At 39.2% G+C, this 19,961-nt stretch overlaps 1 protein-coding gene across 2 annotated transcripts; it reads right to left on the bottom strand.

The window, feature by feature from the left end:
- Positions 1-477: 477 nt before the first annotated feature.
- On the bottom strand, positions 478-17,060 carry LOC122664054. 2 transcript variants are annotated; one of them, XM_043859741.1, is made up of 6 exons: positions 16,642-17,060; positions 1,651-1,785; positions 1,530-1,572; positions 1,078-1,146; positions 815-929; positions 478-673 (listed from the first exon to the last, which is right to left on the bottom strand). In XM_043859741.1, the coding sequence occupies exons 1-6, from the start codon at positions 16,986-16,988 to the stop codon at positions 537-539; spliced, it is 846 nt and encodes a 281-aa protein (XP_043715676.1). In that variant the 5' UTR covers positions 16,989-17,060; the 3' UTR covers positions 478-536. The 2 variants fall into 2 exon arrangements, with proteins under 2 accessions (XP_043715676.1, XP_043715677.1); XM_043859742.1 differs by having other exon boundaries at positions 1,536-1,572.
- Positions 17,061-19,961: the final 2,901 nt, after the last annotated feature.

The following is a 19,961-nucleotide window of genomic DNA, read 5'->3' as shown; positions in this document are numbered from 1 at the left end:
ACTATACCTTTACACTTGATTTAAGAAACACTCACAACAGCCATTTACAGCTACTAGAGGCAATAGTAGGATTTCCAAACAATTTGAATAAAAAAAAAAAAAAAGGTCAATAGTAAGTAATGCTATATCCACTATTTTTAAGTTTTTTACATTATAATACAAGATTACACATACTACCATTCACGACTCAGGATTTTTTTTTTATGGCCCGGGGGAGGGAGCAAATAGTAAAAGAGTAGTCTTTTACCTTAGGGCCAAGTGCAAATAAGAAGACATTTTTACCAGAAATAAATAAGAAGACAAAAGAACAATAATAAAAGACCGAATAATTCTTAATTCTTAATTTTTTTTTTTCTAGGAAGGATTCCCATGCCGCCAGTTGGGGGTATCTCTAATGCCATACCAATGTCAACGTGAGGAAGATATCATCTACATGGGACTCACACGGTTGGGGTTGGGGAAACCATGTGCAAAGACATACAATACACTTGACTGTATGGGAAAACTTTTTCCCATTTTTTTATTTACAAATTTGGTTACACAGCAACTGCATGATGGTAGCCGACGTCAACATTTGTTTCCACCCTTTGCACAAGTCTTCTCAAACTCCACTCATGGCAGCACTCCAGTGCAAGCCGAAGCGCGGTTCCAAGTCCTAGTACGATGAGAACACCTGCAAGGTACTCCTCAAGTCCATATCAGACAGACACCATCTCTTTTCATTTTTTTTTTTTGAAAGGGGGGGGGGGGGGTTGTAAAAACACGTACGGTATGACAGATATGCACAAATTATGGGAAAGGATGGAACCACTACCAATAATAATATTCACAGGCAGTGCAGAGACACCAAGGGAAATGGATATCAACACATCTAATAGGAGACCGCCAATAAGTATTGAGAAAGCCACCCATAATGGATTGAAGCAACCCTATTGAAAAAAGAATGAAAAGGAGCAAACTAAATTTAATAGAAAATTCCAGGAATTCCATATCCAGAGAGAAAGAAGACACAGAAAATGGCAAAGTGGCTGACAACAAGAGCTATAATAGCTTTGCCACTGTAACATGGATACATACCCTTTCACGTCCTTGTGCAACACTAGACCCCCTATAGGCTGGGTCAACCCTCCAAACCCAATAATTTGTCTGCTGAAACAAAACAATAAGGTTAATAATCGCAATCTATAACAAATTAAAAGATCATTTTGCTTCTATTTCATGTGTTACAGATTCTCCTGGCTTTGCAATCTTACATCCTCAGATTCAGATTACAGATCGTAACGATCAGTGCAGACACTGGATGTTGGTATGAATTACATTCTCCTGTATCTAATTTTTGTGATATATACATGTATGAGAATAATACTTGAGTTGTGAATAAGATTCATCAAACACAACTCATATCCATAAGCATGTTGATTCAATTTAAAATGGGTATGTATTCAAATAGCAAAAGATTGCATTGACATAGGGAAAAATGCTTTATTCAATTTTCTATGCAAAGTTCAGAATGCTTAGAAGATGCCCACACTTGCCTGGGACTCCGGAGGTGGCACATTCACAGCTACCTGCCTGCATAAAATGTTAAAGAACCCATTGATATGATGTTTGGATTTAGACTAAATGTAACTAATGGTGAAAGTGGCTTACTGGCATATCTCGCATTTATTTGAACCTTTAGTGCGAAACCAAATTTCTATGCAGGACAGGTGTGCATTTGCAAGCCCACCTCGACATCGACATCCAAGATTTATCAAAGCCTCATCTGTTTGTTGCTGACAGACTCTGTTAATTAACACACAAATCAAGGAAGTCATTCTCATCACAGCCATATGTATAGATGTTTTGAGTTCTGTTTGGTACCCAAAAAAATAGGGGTGGCAGCGTGGAGCATAGGGTCAGGTAATGGTCTTACCCTTACCATCCAAAGGGTGGGGGGGTTCTTTATCCTCACCCTCAAAGATCCCTTTACCTAATGGGTGAACAGGCAAGGCAGGTAAAGCCTCAATAATGTTCTCTCAACTATTCAGGTTGGGGATTCCAAAGGGGCTACAGGCTCAAGACTTGAGTGTATCCGGGTAGATTAGGGTGGGTGTGTGTGTGTGTGTGTGTGGAGTAAAATTAATTTGCCCCATCTGGATGGGTATATGGATATACAGGGAGTGTAAGAATTTCATACCATAACCTTCCAGTTTTCTTATAGGGAATGAAATTCTTAGCCATCCTGCCATTTTAGGGACAGGTAAGGCAAGGAAATGGGTGCCCACTGCCACCCCTACCAAAGAGCAGATAAGAACATATAATCCTTCCATAGCATGCATACTTTGGATTACATCCTGACCAGAGCCAGACCACAACATTGAGAGAAATGGTTATTTACACATGGAATTTGTGAGACACCAGGAGGGGATTCACCTTCAAACCTATGTTATTCACAGGCAAGCAACAAGGTATGATATCTCCTACATAAATGTAAGAAAGGATGCATGGAGTAGAACAAGCAAGAACAATTTAATCCACCAAAAACAAGAGGAAAACAAAGAAGTCAGTGACAATTAGAGACAAACACTCAATGAAGAAGCCAGAATTCTCCATTGAGCACTATATTTAATTTTGACTTGGAAATGTAGGTGACTTGAACTTATAATTTATGCAACTAGGAAAGAGAAAGGTGTAGGAATTTAGAACACAAAAAACTCAATTAAACTCAAATAAGCCTTAAGCCAATTACTAGGGAACAGCTGTAGGAACCTGTTCTGCCTTTCGGCTTTATAGGGTCAATATTTCTCTTAAATCATAAGTAGTCATGCATTTTCTCATAAACGAAATCATTTTTATGTTTTGCCTTGTTCTTTCAACACCCTCAACTTCATTTTATGCCTTCCAACTGCTTTATAAATTGTTCTTGGCCAGTTCAGTTTTCCTTTCAATTATAAAGGTTTGGGCCAAATTAGATGGGTTCTGGATCGGAAGAGTACAAACCAAAATGTGGGAAGTTTCAGCTATTGGAAAAGAGGTCCTCAAAAATCTGTGCCATTCTTGTATTAAGGTTGATTAAATAGTGCATTAGTTGTGCAATCAGCAGTGATAGAGCGAGAAGTCATTAATTGTCTCGTTATCAAATATTTCTCCTGGTTGCAAAAAACATAATAGGAAAATAGAATATAGAGAAAAGGTGGAAGTCAGGTCCTCAACCCAATGTTTCAAAGTTAATTTGGGGATAATTTTCCTACACAGTCCATTTAGGAAGCCTTTCCTAAACAGCCTTAAAAATTTGCCACATGGAAAATCAGAAGGGGTCCAAATTTTGAGAACAGGTAGACCCTAGTTCCCTTGCTCACATGTCAAGTTTCAGCGGCCAAGAGGCAAAGTAGAGCTTTGAAAAATCCAAGACCATGTGAGTGTGCGCAATAGTGGTCAGAGTACTGTAGACGTGCATGGACATACATGAATTCAAACTCACCAAGCCATATTCCAACAACTTGGGGATGCCACATAAATACTATTCCACCATTCCAGAACTCAACTTTCTCACCATAGTACATAACTTTGGCTTCCCCTCGCCCTTTTATTCCTCAAACATTCTGCACCATATCACTCCTTACTGCTGCGTTTGTTGTAGTTCACCACATATGATCAAATTTGGCCTCATCTTATCATCTATTGCTATTCCTATTTTCATCAAAACAATCATTTCTGATTCTATCCTTCCTGGAATCGTTACCTGCTATCTTAACATCCTACCATTACTACAACCATTTTTTGCATATATAAATTTTTTTTTTCTCACATTCAAATCTTATAGCCATCTAATTAGAGTTTCCTATAGTTTAATGTATTGTGTCAGTCATTGAATACTCAAGAAGCTACTGTCCAGTCTCGTCTACTTCCCACGAGCTCTGATTTGAGCAACATCCTCTTTATTATCTCTTGTCCTCATCCTTATTTCTGATTGAACCAAGATAATGAAAATAATCACATGGGGATATTCTTTTTTATTTTGAGAGTGGGGGGTATCCTTGGTAATCAGTCTAAAGCAACCTATTTTCTAATTTCATTTGCACTAAAATCACAATCCATATATTTTGTTCTAGTCCAGCTTATTTTAAAACCATCTGATTTAAAAGCTTTCTACACATCTAACTTGACCCTTACCCTTTTCTAGTCTCATCAACCGGAACCATTTCATCAGGAACACATACACAATTGGACTTCGTCCTGTAGAAATATGTATATCTTAATTCACTCCATGGATAACATTGGCCTTGCAGGTAACTTAAGAGAAGAATTTGGAACCTTCTAACCAACCACTGGTACCATGGTTCTTAATCTCGGATCGGATTGGCAGCGGGCATGACTTATCCCAAGACTTATCCCAAGATTAGACCAATCTGGCAAGGTATTCCTGGATCGGCTGATCCGATCCGATACTTTTCATTTTTGGGGGGTTTTTTGACTGATCCGTACAAATTTTTAGTACTAACCCAGTGCACGAGACTCCCGCCGCTGCGGGTCTGGGGAGGGTCGTAATGTACAATTTTTTAGTATTTTATCAATATTTTTGACCGATCCAAGCCTGATCTAGTAAAACCTGGAATTTTTGTCTTTTTTGACTGATCCAAGCTGATTTTGACCGATCCGGATCGGTATCAGATCCCGAGTCAGATCCAAGGGCCTACATCTGCAAGCATAAGAAGAAGAAGCAGCCCTAGGAGTAGGGCCAAGTGTTTGGAGCTTTAGTTTATTTTTGCATTAGTAATTTCCATACTTTGTTTATTTTTAATCTATTTGTAAACTTAAATTGAACCGGTTCAAACCATGGTCCAATTTAAGTGATTTTATTCTTTTATAGCTTAGGGAATATTCTTTTATTTTAAATTGTTTTTTTTAGTCCCCACACCCCTCCACGATTTCTAAAGAGGGAGTGATTTGTATTTGTATTAGGAATCGGCCTGGTGATTCAAACTCCTATGTTGAATAGGAATTAGGCCATTGGCCAGGTTATAAATAAAACAATTCGTGGGAGGCTCCCCCACAATTCAGAATTCAAAAATCAATCTCTTGCTTACTGCCTTGCTCTGTTGCGCTGCTGCCTTGTGAGTAATATCAAGGTGAAGGGACTGGTGGATCTCTAGTTGCCTCCTTGCATCTTGTAGATCGGGAGGACCTGCTACTTGTCTTCAAGCTACTGCCATTGAAGACCTGCAATTCCAAGTAAGTGGTTATTGTAATTAGCCATTCTTCTTCTTCTTCTATTCCTCTAAACCTAGCCCCATTGATCCCCCTTGTCATCCACCGTTAAAACCCATCAATGCATTAAACCCTAGAGTCCTAGACCTTAACAAATCTGTCCAGCATTATTCCACAATCAGAATCATTTCAAATTCAAACCACAGCATCCCTAGTACATCTCCTCCACTCGATCCTAACCTCAGGCCCATCCCAACATCTAAACCCTAATTCCCCTCATCTCCCTTAAATTTCCCAAAACCCTAAAATCCACCTAGACTATTCCAGCCATCCAAATACCTCCATACCTTGGCCGAGTTATCCCCTCTACCCCTAGAGGACTCGACCTGAAGCCCTTGCCCTAATTCCACCTCTAAACCCTAGATTCCATCACTTACATCTTTTCCAAAACCCAAAACCCTAACCCTAATTGCAGCCCAGATCCATCTAACCTACTTCTAACCATCCAAAACCTATAAAACCTATTTCATTAGACTCCCCTACACCTGCCTAGCTTTACCATATAAGAAACACCCTCATTGACCTAACCCTAACCCTAAAATTGACATAAGACCTCAATTCTGCCCATAGTTGTCATGGCGTCGCCATGGCGTCCTGGCGCTGGGTGAAGTCACATATCGAGCTACGCCATGGTGAATGTAAAAATATCGTCCGATATGGCTTCCATGGCGTCGCCACGGATGCCATACCACGATATATTGGCATATCGGTCAATATTTGTACATTTGAATGTAACTTAAATTTTTTTTTTTTTAAACCATTTAATAGCTTAAATGCTTTTTTGTTAATGTCTATTGGAGGTGTAACTTGAAAATATGCACCTGGAATACACATTATCAATTTATCATAAAAATTAAAAACATCAAACTTATTACCCTAATTAGGGGGAAATAGATATCGCAAAAGGCAAAAAAAGTTCGAGAGTCGAGACAGAGGATCGAGATTCCGGCAAGCGGCGACTTTGGCTTTAGTTCCTGGCTTCCTGCAACTCTCGGCAAAGAGAGTTCTTCACTCCTTCGAAGTTCGAAATTGCGAACACCTCCGGCAACCTCCAAGACTCCAGGCAAGTAAGTTTTTATTATTTTGTTTAATTTGGTTCTTCTTCCTCCTCCCAGTCCTCCTGCAACTCAATCTTTCAGTTCAGTTCTTCTGTTCTTCTCCTCCCAGGCAGTCCTCTTCTTCTTCTTAACTTCTTCTTCTTCAGTTCTTCTCCTCCCAGCCTCCGCCCTCCGGTGATGATTAGTGATTACAGCCAGTACTAGTAGTATCCTTTTTTTTTTTTTTTTTTCTTCTTGTCTTGCACAGCCACACATACGCAGTTACACACACAGAGACAGGGAGAGAGTCGAGAGAGAAGGGGGGGGATTTATTTCAGTTAGTAGTCCTCTCGGTTTTTTTTTTGTTTTTTTTCTCTTTTCTTCTTCGCAACTGCTTGTACAGTCACAGAGAGGGAGATAGTCGAGAGACAGAGGGGGGCCACTTGGGTTTTTTTTTTCCTTCTTCGCAACTGCTTGTACAGTCACAGAGACAGGGAGATAGTCGAGAGACAGAGGGGGGGGGGGAGGGATTTATTCCAGTTACAGCCATAGTACTCTCTGTTTTTTTTTTCTTTTTTCTTCTTCTTGCCTTGCAGTTGCAGGCTTGCTTACAGTCACAGACCTCAGTTTTTTTTTTTTTCCCTTTTTTCTTCTTGTTGCCTTGCACTTGCAGCCTTGCAGGCTTGCACACAACCTCTCGGTTTTCTGTTTCTGCTTCTTGCCTTGCAGTTGCAGGCTTCTTAGCCTATCATTTGATTTTTACTATTGCTTTCAATTATTTGATAGGCTAATCTATATTTTCATACTTGCATATACACTAATGGATATTACACTTTCATGAATTAAACCATAGTATATTAGTAGTACACTTTCATGTGAATTTTTGATGTTATAGGACATATATTATAGCATACTAAATGACATTAAAAATAGAGAAAATAAAAAATAAAACATGGTCGACATGCTCGCCATGGCGTTATGTCGATATATCGACGTGACACCCCTCCACCGACTTGGATCGCCGTGACGCCGTGACAACTATATTTCTGCCCCCATCGATCCAGCAGCTCAACAGGTCCTGGTTGCTTGGCTCCTAGTAGGTCTCCTACCTATCTAGGACTACATTATCTAGATTACGAACCTTGACTGGTACCGTTGTTGATAATAAGTTGTACAGAAGTCTTAAAAGAACACAGGAAGATCCATTTTACCACAACATATACAAGCCTTGCTAAGTTGGTAATGTAAATGAATGTAGACCACTGTTTCAAGTCAGAATCTGTTTTACCCACTAACCACTGTGTCTACTTACACATGAAGAATGTGAACCTTGTAAAGAATATCTTTTGAATAAGAGAAGGTGAGGCCTATTAGTTGGCGATGGTGCTAATTGCAGAATCTATGAACCCTTGAGATCTCATAACAGATAACCCATTCAAAATTTCCAACCAGGGAGCCGCAGGGTGGGAGGTGGGGGGGGGAAAGAAGGGAATAACAAATCACATTCAAGTGCAAAGAACGGAATCCTGGGTTTGCTACTAGCTTATTTACATGAATCTATAAATCCCCCTTAAAAAACCTATAATTTGCAGTGGCAGAAAATCTCTTTAAGATACAAATTTCTAGAAGACATGAGCATCTACTCAACTCAGTTTTATCCCAACTAAATGGGATCGGCTACATGGATCCTGTTTCTACAATCAGCTCTATTCAAAACCATACAAGATTCCAGTCCTAAATTACACGTCTTTCCTCACCACTACTTCTATGGTTATTTTAGGTTTTGCTCCTTCAATTTGAAATATATCACTTCTCCGTACTTGGGCATTCAAAGGTAATGTAGACCAGTCACAAGTGATAACCAGTCAACAAGAGGATCGCAAACTTCAGGTCCAGCAACAGTAAATACTTCGATAAGTTCTCAGATTTGCATGGAATTTCAGAACAATAAAATAAAAAACAAGAAATTGAAGAAGGTATAGGGTAGTCTCTCTCAGACTCGGGTCTCTCACTCACGGCCTCTCACCGTATTTTGGTCACTCACTAATGGCATCTCACCATACTATCTCACAGAGCAAAGCACAAAGCTATGTTTTTTTTCTCCCTCAATCTCATTAATCAAATCTGAGTACAAGGCTGCAGCCCCTTACAAGCTTATATAGAAGACTAAAAAACTCACTCAAACACTAAAAAGGTAAGGCCTAACCCAATCTTTAACTAATAAGGTAACACAAACTGACTAGGAAACTATAATAATGTGAGAAACTGACTCAAAACAGGACTCAAACTAAACTAGTAAAGTAAATCCTGTTTTCCTACTTTCTACCCATATTTTAGGCCCATCAAAGTGGCTCATTATAAAGAAAACCCATGGGATCGAAGGCCCAACACCTATATAACCCAACCCAAAGCTTATTTCCAATAAAATAAGCACTCTAGGTGACTTATTTGTATCAAAAACCCTCCATTGCACATGTCCATGCCATCTTAGACGAGTTTCTTGCAACTTATCATGAATAGGGGTAACCCCCAGGTTTAACTTGTTCATTCTTTATTTTATCTTTTCTAGTTTTACCACTTATCCACAACAGCATCCTCATTTCATCCACATTAAGTTTGTTTAAATATTTTTTCTTCACTGCCCAACATTCAGCCCCACATGTCATTGTTGGTCGTATAACTGTTCTATAAATTTCCTTGTGAGTTTTAAAGGGATACGTCAATCCCACAACAGTATGGATGCACTCCTCCATTTCATCAATCCTATTCTAATTCTATGTATAATATCATCCTCACTTTCTCCTTCTTTATTCATAATTGAACCTACGTATCTAAAGTTATCACTTTGTGGTAACGTCCAATCATCAATTTTCACCACCCCACTCTCAATCCTGTTGTTACCAAATTACACATCATATACTCTGTTTTTGTTCTACTTATCTTAAAACCTTTTGACTCCAAGGTTGATCTCCATAAATCCACCTTTGCATTTATATCAATATTTGTTTCATCCACCAAAACAAAATCATCTGCAAAAAGCATGCACCAAGGGATCTGATCTTGAATGTCTCCAGTCACCTCATCCATGATTAGTGCTAACAAATACAAGCTTAAAGCTGAACCTTGGTGTTGAACATCAAATATTCAGAATCACTCGGTCCACTGGCTCCTAAACTGGATCATTGAGCAAGAATTATTCAAATGTTTCTAAAGTTTTGAAATAAGATGTGCATCAACAAACGATAAATACTAATTTCTGATCATTTAACTAAAGAATTAAAAGGGCAAGGCAACATAAGTTGGTCATGGGCCTATGAATGACTTTATGAGTAATATGCGTGTATATTTGTTATTCATGTAAAGATTAAGAAAAAGCAAAAGTTCATAAGAGATGATCCATCTTGATAAGCTTAGCAGGATGGTCCACCTGCTTCTAGCCACATGGACAGTTGGTTTTGACCAACTGACCATTGGATAAATTGTACACCTTATGAATTAACCATGTATCAAATTTCAGACTCAAATTCAATTAAATACCTGCCCATGTATGTCCAAGCATCCTTGTTTTTCTAGCCATTCATATGTGTCCACTCTTCTAGTCTCTAATGTTTGGACAAAAACTTGACATGTAGGCAGGGGACCTTGGAGTCTACCCATCCACAAATTTGGGGTTCCATTCAATCTACCACATGACCGTTCTGACAAGCTTATCAGGACAGCCCTCCTGTGTAACTTTGGCCCACAAAAATGTTTATATGTGGGGGAGAGGGGATAGTGGCAAATGTTACACCTCTACAGAGACCAGTACAGTGTCCCCAGTAGAAAGGGGCAACACTGAACCTTAGTCAAAAACAACTCAGGATCGGAGGAAAAAAAGGCAAAGAACCAGTAACCACACCTTACTCTATAGCTATCAAGGCGAGAAAACAGGTCCCCATGGGTTTCCATTCACATCCTTTTGTGGTGTAACTTGGCATGTGAGGTTTTATATATGGAATAAGCATTCCCTTGTTGGCCCGAAGGTTCCTTCATTGTTTTGCTCTTGTTGTGCAGTAAGTGGAATTTGTTGTTTGGTGAATGTGCACAAAATGGCACATGACCAATATGTCAACATATGTACCACAAGGGTAATAATGTCCTGCAGTAAAATAGTCATTAGTCACGATAGGGGGAGTGTCCCTATCGTGGTAGTTAGCTTAGTAGTTCATTGTTAATTTAAATCTTACTTTTATTCCTCTTGTAATTAGACATTGACTCTTAGTAGGATTTCTACTAACAGTTTAATAGCTAAGTTATAAATAAGCTGCAGGGTACCACGATAGAATAAGCTGAGGCTATCGTGGTTCAGCAATCTTCTCCCATCGTATCTTCTTCTTCGCTAGTCTTCAAGTTTGGTTATGGTCTGCTTGTTGATCTATTCTCTGTTGCATGGTATCAGAGTTCCATCAATAATCAGTCTCTACATTTGATTCTGGTTTAGAAAGTTTAATAGTCTTTGTGCATGGGTTGCAGCAACCTATGCTGCCTAATATAGTAATATCTATTTCAGATCCTAGTTGATGGTGATAGATGATAAACTAGGGTCTCTACTACCTATTCCATGCTTTCCATGGAGTGATCGATCGACTGGATTCAAATTATTTGCACATACAAGCTTGTGGTAAGTTCTTTTTTTTTTTTAATGGCTATCGAGATCTCAAATTAATTTCTATCAGGCCAGCAGATTCTTCTCAGTTTTTCAGGGTTGACTGACCCTTTTTCGAGGTACATTCAATCTGGATTTGGTGCTGATCAACCTTGTTGATATATGTAATTTCGGTTCACCTATCAGTCTCACTCCATGCGATACCCTGTTTTGAGGTAATTTTTCAGATATTCTAATCCTGAAATTACTTTGGATCTGAGCAGCAGATCTCTTGGCTATTTTAAGGCATTTTTGCCCTTCTGTAATAGCTCGCTCGATCCAGGTTTGGAGCCAATCAGAGCTCCTATTTTTGGTAATTTATTTTCTCCGTTTCAGACTGCGATACTCTGCTTTTGGACTATTCTTTCATAGAATTGACTCCTGCAATAACTACAGTGTCCACCAGATCATTCTATTTTCCAGGGCATTGTTCCCTAGTTTTTGTAGATCCTTCGATCCAAATCTGGTGGTCATCTGACACCAGATCCTGCTACTATTAAATATCACACAAAATTCTGGGCTGATTCAAGGTTTTCCTTGCTAGTTGGTACTGCTGTTTGGTGAGTTCTTATCAGATCAGGTGCAGCCTTGTGGGGTTTGTATTCCCTCCTATTATATTATATCAGACTAGGTGGTGTTATTGGTATTGTTTCAGTTTGTTGCATGAAGGCTGATCCCAAATCTACCCCTGACAATGTGAATATCTAGATCACAATATCAAACTCAATGCAGTTGCTAATTATGTACTATGGGCTCAGGCAGTTAAGGTTTATATTAATACGAAAAGGAAGTTGAAGTACTTCCAATTTGAACCTCCTCCTACTGATTCCAAAGAACATTCTAATATGAAAGCTAATGAGGAGAGGATGCTTGGGAATGACACCCTTCTCATATGGTTATGGAACAATATGGATCCTACTATTGCCGCCAATGTCATGTTCTACACCACTGCAAAAAGAGTGTGGGATGATTTGAAGCAAACCTTCTCCCAATAGAAGAATATATCAAGCATTTAGGATTTCTATAATAAAAATTTTAACTTCAAGCAGGGGACAAGTCTTTGAACGAGTACTTCAATGCTTTTAAGGGTATGACAGAGGAGCTCAATATTCATCAGCCTCTTACTACTAATCTAGAACACTAAAAATTCAGAGGAAGGAATTTCACATTGCAAAGTTTATGGCCAGAATAAATTCAGATTATTAGTCTGTTAAGAGCCAGTTGCTTGTTGGGAAGAAGGTGCCTTCCCTTAATGAGTCATCAACGCATAGTTACTCTTTCCAAAGCTGACAACTCACCCTCTTTTAAGGACAGTTCTGCATTTGTCGCTGGCCATGGCCGAGGATCAACTTTCTCTAGGAGAGGGTGTGGTTCATAGGGAGGTCGTGGCCGTGGTGGTCTTAATACAGGTGGACAGCAGGGTGACCAACCCGCCAGACAATGTTCATTTTGTGGGAAGCCCAATCATATAGTTGATACCTGTTGGGCTAAACATGGTCCACCAGAGTGGGCTCCACAATTACCTGATACCACTGTGTCTGATGGTAATAGTGCAAAAGTGTCTTCTAGCAATACCAATATTGCATCCTCATTTGGAGTTTCTCACTCCTTGCTAGCCTAAATTCGGTTCGTGTGCTTATCTCCATAACTGTGAATTTAGACTAGCCTTTATATCAATTGGATATCAAGAATGCATTCTTATATGGTGACTTACATGAGGTGTATATGGAGAGACGTCCATGGTATGTTGCTCAGGGGGAGATTTCTCAGAGTTTGAAAGCTATACAAGGCAATTAATGGGTTGAAACAGTCACCTAGAGCCTGATTCGACAAGTTCAGCTCTATTATTACTCGGTGCGAGTTTTCACAATGTTATTTTGATCACTTTGTATTTGTTTGACGTCGAGGTTCTAGAATGGTTGTATTGGTTGTTTATGTTGATGGCATTATTGTATCTGGGGATGATGCTTCCGAGATTACAGAGGTAAAAACTTATTTACATCAACATTTTCAGATGAAAGACTTGGGTGTCCTCAGGTATTTTCTTAGTATTGATAAGAAAGGGATTAGTTTGTCACAAAGAAAATATGTGCTAAATGTCTTGTCTAAGACCCGTATGCTTGCTTCTAAACTAGTTGATACCCCTACGGATCCGCACCAGAAGTTTGGGACACATGATGACAAGCACCGGTACAGGAGGTTAATTGGGAAACTTATTTACCTTACCATTACCATACCTGATAGATCTTTTGCTATTGGAGTTATTAGTCAATTCATGGAGTCACCTAAGAAGACTCACTAGGAGGCAGTAAGTTAGATATTAAGATATCTAAAGGGAGCTCCAAGGACCCCATCATCGTGTTGATCCAGTCGGAAACTCTGATGCAGACTGGGTTGGAACTGATGGTGATAGGAGGTCTACCATATGTTATTGTACAATTATTGATGGCAACCTTATCACTTGAAGAAGCAAGAAGCAAACAACGATGGCGAGATCCAGAACTGAGGCTGAGTATCGGACTATAGCTCATACAACAACCGAGTTGATGTGGTTAAAATCACTGATGCAAGAGTTGGGGTTTCCGGTTATCAAGCCTAAAATGATGTTTTGTGATAATCAATCAGCTATCTACATTGCTAATAATCTTGTGTTTCATGACAGAACCAAGCACATTGAAGTTGATTGTCATTTTATGAGGAATATTGTTATGAAGAAGTTGATTGAAACTCTATTTGTTTCTTTTACTGATAAGCTGAGAGACATGTTTACCAAGGCTCTTTTTAGTCCAATTGGTGGAGGGGTAGGTAGGAACAACTCTAAAACCCTCCCGGACAGGATCCCAAGTCAAAACCCCACTCAAATAGAAACCCGAAAATTGATTGAAAATTCAAACCTCTCAAAATAACACCAAACACTAGGAAATGATAGTTAATAGGAAGGATAAGAACCCTTGGGAATGATCCAATGAGCGGTTTGTAAGTAATTTAGGAAATGGTGATCTCATGGGCGGAGATCTCAAAAGCAGTAGAACTGAAATTTATTTCAATCCAACCAACAGATTGGCCTGAAATTTGGATCAGACCTCAATCTCAGTAATTTACATCAAAGCCCTAAGGCTTCTTAACAATCCAAAAGATGGATTGAAATTAACTTTGAAAACCAAAATTCTGGAATCCTAAATTTGCAGGTTTGGGAGATTTTAAAAAACAGCCTACAGACTGATCCAATAGGCTCCAAGGCCAGGTTGAGTATGGGTCCTAGGTAGGGCTTTATGCTTCCAAAGTTTCACAGCAAACAGCCCAGGGGTTTGGATTTAATTGAGGATCTACTATGGGCTGAAAATAAACCAAAACAGAGTATGCCGCAGGCTGCTTTAGATTGAAATTAAGCTCCGATTAACACTTACCTGCGACTAGGAATTAAACACCAAGTGAAGGACAGTGTACTCTCTAGAAATCAGATAATAAACACCAGCAGAAGTTGAGATTTTCGAACAGAGATCTACCACAAACAAGAGCTGGCGGTAGAGCAGGGGAGAAGGGGAAAGAAGCCTATCACAGGCCTGGGTATCTCATCCAATCTGACTCTCACAGATTCTCCATGCTAACAGCACTCAAAAGCTTTATTTCATTCAAACATGAGAGGCTGAACAGCCCTTACATTGTATTTATAAGTTTCAAAGTAATTCCTAATCAAACTAGGAAAACTGAGAAAACAAACTCCTATCATAAGTAGGAGTATTACATTGCTGAAATTAAAAACTACTAATAACCACAATTCCTAGCGACTACTAAGCCTAATCCCGTATGCCTACATTGTACCCACATTTTAGGCCCATTAAAATGGCCTATTAAAAAGAAAACACATGTACTTAAAGGCCCATTACGTACATAACCCATCCCAAGGCTTATTTCCAATAAAATAAGCCTTTTAGGTGACTTATCTACATCACCTGCCTTCCAAAAGGGCTGTTCCAATCTGGGCATGAGTGATTTATATGCTCCAGCTTGAGGGGGAATGTTAAGATATGTACCATAGGGGTAATAATGTCCTGCAATACATTAGTTGTTTAGTTGTTAGTCACGATAGGGGGAGTGCCCCTATCATGGTATAGGTTAGCTTAGTTAGTAGGTTATTGTTAGTTTAAGTCTTACTTTTATTCCTCTTGTAATTAGACATTGATTCTTAGTAGGATTTCCACTAAGAGTCTAATTACTAAGTTATAAATAAGCAGCAGGGAACCATGACAGACTAAGCAGAGTCTATTGTGGTTCAGCAATTTCCTCCCATTGTCTCTTCTGCTTCTCTAGTCGTCTTCAAGTTTGGTTATTGGCTGGTTATTGATCTATTCTGCGATACACAATATAATGAACAGCATAATCTGTCATACATTGTTTTATACTCTGCACAACGTAGCCCATGTATGAGGCTCCTTGGATATTTGTCAAGATTACACAAGAATAATGCCACAAGCATACTCCAGACAGTTAATAGAAGCACACAGTAATGCGTAGGAGACTAGGAGTGGGCAGCTAGGGCCTTCCTTACAGGTTTTGGGCCATACAAAAGTTCAAAGTGGAATGGTGCCAGTATGATATGTGCTAATAATTAATGAAAGCTCAGAAGCTACGATTTGCTATATGACCTCTGTGCATCCCACCCGTATGGACTATATGGGCTATCTCAAGTGCTCATACTATCCTTACCATAAGGGCTTAAGGAATGGTGTTTGACATATTGTTGCCTAGTAATGCAGGGTCAGTCTAACTGCTTGCCTTAGCTAAATGGGGTTGGCTGAGAGCTGTACAAATAGTCAGTTGCACCAATATTTGACCTGACACACCCTTTGAAACCTCAAAGTACGTGAATCTGAGGAAGAAGGCACCTCAAGATGACAAGAGAAGCAAAATGGAAGAAGAATAAGAAGGTTTTGATGTAATAAGAAAAAATAAATTGCGAGAAACAGAAGGAGACTCCAAAACACCTCTTCTACAATTAAAGGTCCTAAGTCTCCAAGAAATTATCTTGATAGTCTTAGAAGTATTTGCTGATTGCCCAGAGATCAGGGTGAATATTCTTCCCTTTTGGTAGGGATCTCTCGGAAAATTGGAGGAAGTTTGCCTTGGTAAAGGGGCAGACAAGGAGCAGGGAGTACTTTAGCATTTAGTCAGCATAAGCAAGGTCTCAAATATACTTCTTCTGGTTGGGTTAGATTCTGTAGAACCTAGAGAAATGTGACACACTGGACTCTGGGTCAAGGGTCCAACTCAGCTTAGAGTTTCAACTAACCTCCACCTAGACAACACATCATTTAATTCAAACTAGAGATAGAAGAGGAGGGCTCTAAGATGAAATTCGACTTCAAAATATTTCATAAGAGAAGGCAAGAATAGTTCAAGTGAAACTGCTATTGACCAACAAATGAGTCCCAAAAACTGGTGGGATCATTTAAACCCCCAACCCCCAAGACAAGGAAACTAAATAAATCGTTGGCAGGTATAATGAATTGCAACTGCAACAGATCGTCGCATGAGAAGTGACCACGAGGGGGAAGAAAAAGTTGAGGGAGGGTTGGGGAGGAATAATAGGTTTGAATGATAGCGCTGCAGATAAACACCAGAATCCCATCAAATAACACCATGTGCCTTAGCAACAGAAAGGCTAAATACCTGCATTGTTCGTGAGAACTTTCGCATCTTGTCAAGCAACCTTTCCTAGAAGTGGCCACATCAGTTATTTCATCCATGTCGGTGCCCGTGGTCTTCAAGCCATGGGTCTTGAGCTCCGGAAACACCGGGACCTGAGCATGCGATTCCTCACTGGAGATCACAACGGTAAGCATCGTCGGATCACCGTTGCCCGCAGACGCTCCCAATGAACTCTGGGCTCCTCCTCCCTCCTGCTGAGCCTGAGCTGTATTCTGCTTGTTCTCTTGTTTCTCGAGGTGAGCTGGACCAGTTGGACTTGGGTGAGCGCCAAGCGCGATATCACTTCCATCCGAACCATCACTTTGCATTTGAAAACTAAATTGATGTTGTCACAACCCTTTGGGTCTCTTCTAGGCTTGTACTCACGAAATCGTAACTGCAAAGTCCACAAAAATTTTCCAATTTATTCAAAGGGGGAAGGAGAACCCCATTCAGAGGTCTTCTTTGTGGAGTTAAGCCACAACTGATTGAATAAAGTCGAAGTAAAAAAAAATCGCTTCTTGAGTCCACCGCACATAGCATAGGAACAAACAGCAAGCAGAAACCAGTACCTGTAAAGCAGCTGTGCAGAAACGAAGCGAATCGTGTGAAGGGAATTCAATTGGCAGGTACTTTGGTACGCTTTTAGTACCCGACGCCAAAATTTGCTCTTGGAAACCACGAATTTCACAGAAGCAATATCCAAATCTGTAACCTATAAGGAAAATGTAAGTAAATGATCAAGGAGAAGTTACAGAACCGTCATCAAGGGCGATGGAGACTGAAGACGGAGAGAGAGAGAGAGAGGAAAATTATAAAATGTCATGTACAGATCTCCTTCTACACCTGAGAGAATCAAAACTCAAATCATCGACATAAATGGTTCAAGAAAACCTGAAATGGATCGGAATTCTGTACCTGGAGTCCTGGAGTCGAGAATACTTCAGATAAGATGAATGATATTTATTAAACAACAAGAGAAAATGCGATTCACAGTTTCACACTACTATGCCGTTTGGCTTCAACCATAAATATGAGGAAATACTGTGAGAGAGAGAGACAGAGTATAATTTATAAGCCATAAGGCGTATGTATTGCGTGCGTACGGCTGAGAGTTTTGAAACCTTTTTTTATTATAAGAATAATTAGTTGGAGGAGTTGGTCCCATTACTGAAAGACTCTCTCAACTCTCAACACAGGACGAGTCGACGACGGTATCGTCGTTCCTAAAATTAATAAATTAAAAAAAAAGTAAACATACCGTATAAGTCCAGGGGAAAAAGAGGACAGTGTCATTGCTCCTACGCCAGACACAGGATGGGGTGAAATCATCGTTCTACCCTTAATAAAAGTCAAAATCTCACCCCCTTATGCTTTTAGATCACCCTCCCCATAGAAAAAAAACTCTGATAGAAATCGAAGGAATCCCAAAATGTAAAAAAAGGGCAACCAATGATAGCGCACACTCTGGCATCTAAGGGCGGAGCTTTCATATCTTGATGTGGCTGGCACCATCCCCATAGAGAACATTTTCCCATTAAAAAAATTGCTAGTTTAGTGGGTTTTGAATAAATTGATTAATAGATTTTAATAGACTACTAATAAATGATCAACAATCTCGTTATTAGAGTTGTTAGCATATCAGGAGGTTGTGTTTTTAGGGTACTTGGTGGTTGACTTTGGATGAGAGCATGAGTGGATGAGTGATAGGGACATTTATCCCTTCAAGTCCGGTGCATCCGATAGGTGCACATGCACTTGAGGGAGTATTTTAAACAAACCCATTTCAAAGTGCACCGCTTGATGTCGGGCTTGAGGTGATAAAAATTCTGTGTGATAGAGGTTGTTGCTGCACTCCTGTCTCAACGATCAATTCAACATGAAACATACACAACACTGTTAGATGTTGAACAAAAGTCAATTTAAATTTACATTTTAAGTGATTCAAAAATAAAAAATTATAATAATATGTAATGTTATACTTTTATTTTTTTTTTTTATTACTTTGAATTCAACAAATTAAAGTATGGGCGGCAATTTTCATAGGAAAATAAGGACAGAAAAAAAAATTTAAAGGTATGGATAGCAACAAATTAATAGGGTAAGATTGATAATGACCTTATCCATATCGCCTAAATAAATACACCTAAGCTTTTTTCTTTTCCTTTTCTATTTTTTATGAAATAAATACACCTAAGCTGCTAAGCAGGTAAAGCACAAGAGTGAAAACGAAAGTGAAACCCTTTGAGCGTTTTGTTTTTTTTTTGGTAAACAACCCTTTAAGCAAATTTGGGTATTGCTTAACATCGTGGAGGGGAAAGGGTCTGAATGCAGTTTTGGGCAAAAATGGAATCCCTATGGAATCTGACAAAAGGAAAAAATGTATTAATAACATGAAAAGTGATACGTGAGGATATGCAATTTTATTTTTGAGCTGACTTTATATCAAATCTTTTCTCTATTGTGTTTGAAATCACATTTATTTTTCATTAACTAGCAACATGATTATTTTTCTCTATTAATTATTTTTTTTTTTTGGTAATGAAGAACTTTATTCACTAAAAGAGGACCAGCGCTCAACGTCTTGAGTACATAGCTCAGTTGGCCAAGGAGAGGAGATAGGCCGCGAAGTTCTACACATAACGGACTTGGCTCTCTGGGCCAAGGAGTCAGCACTGCTGTTAATCTCCTTAGGAACAAAGTTGAAGGAACAATTTACAAAATAAGGGGCTAGCTGCCTAATATCCAAAACAAGGTTCAAAACCTCAGCCTTAGGAAGATTAGGAGCTTTGATGTAGTCTATGATCTACTAATTATATATTTAATTATTGGGTCTATGTTCTTCTAAAATGAAAATGCCTTTTGTGTACGAAACTTACAAAAGACAATGCATATGGAATAATGAAGTATCTCAACTTAGCATTTTCGTTTCAACATTATGCCTTTTTATTTTTGGGTTATTTTTAGATGTCCCCCTGAAAATGGTCAAATTTATAGTTATCCTCCTGAACTTTCATTAATTCTACGTGCACCCCTGCTTTCTAAACTAAGTACCATTATAGTCCCTGCCGAGAGATCGGATCCCAGTTTTTGAACTTCGATGGACCATTCTACCCCTAGATAGGGTAAAATGACCAAAATGATCTTACCTGGAAAAGAAAAAAAAAAAAAACCTACAACTCATCTTCTCCAAATCGTTTAGGGTTTGGGGAAGATGAGTTTTTGAATCGTTTCAGGTTTTGGCCATACTTTCGGCCACTAGTGTATTCGGTGGTCTATGGGTATCGTTTCTGAACAACAAT

Source organism: Telopea speciosissima, chromosome 6 (assembly GCF_018873765.1).
Source record: "Telopea speciosissima isolate NSW1024214 ecotype Mountain lineage chromosome 6, Tspe_v1, whole genome shotgun sequence".
In the NCBI taxonomy this organism is placed as follows: domain Eukaryota; kingdom Viridiplantae; phylum Streptophyta; class Magnoliopsida; order Proteales; family Proteaceae; genus Telopea; species Telopea speciosissima.
Note: the sequence above shows the minus strand (reverse complement) of the source record. Positions and strands in the feature narration are given on the sequence as shown.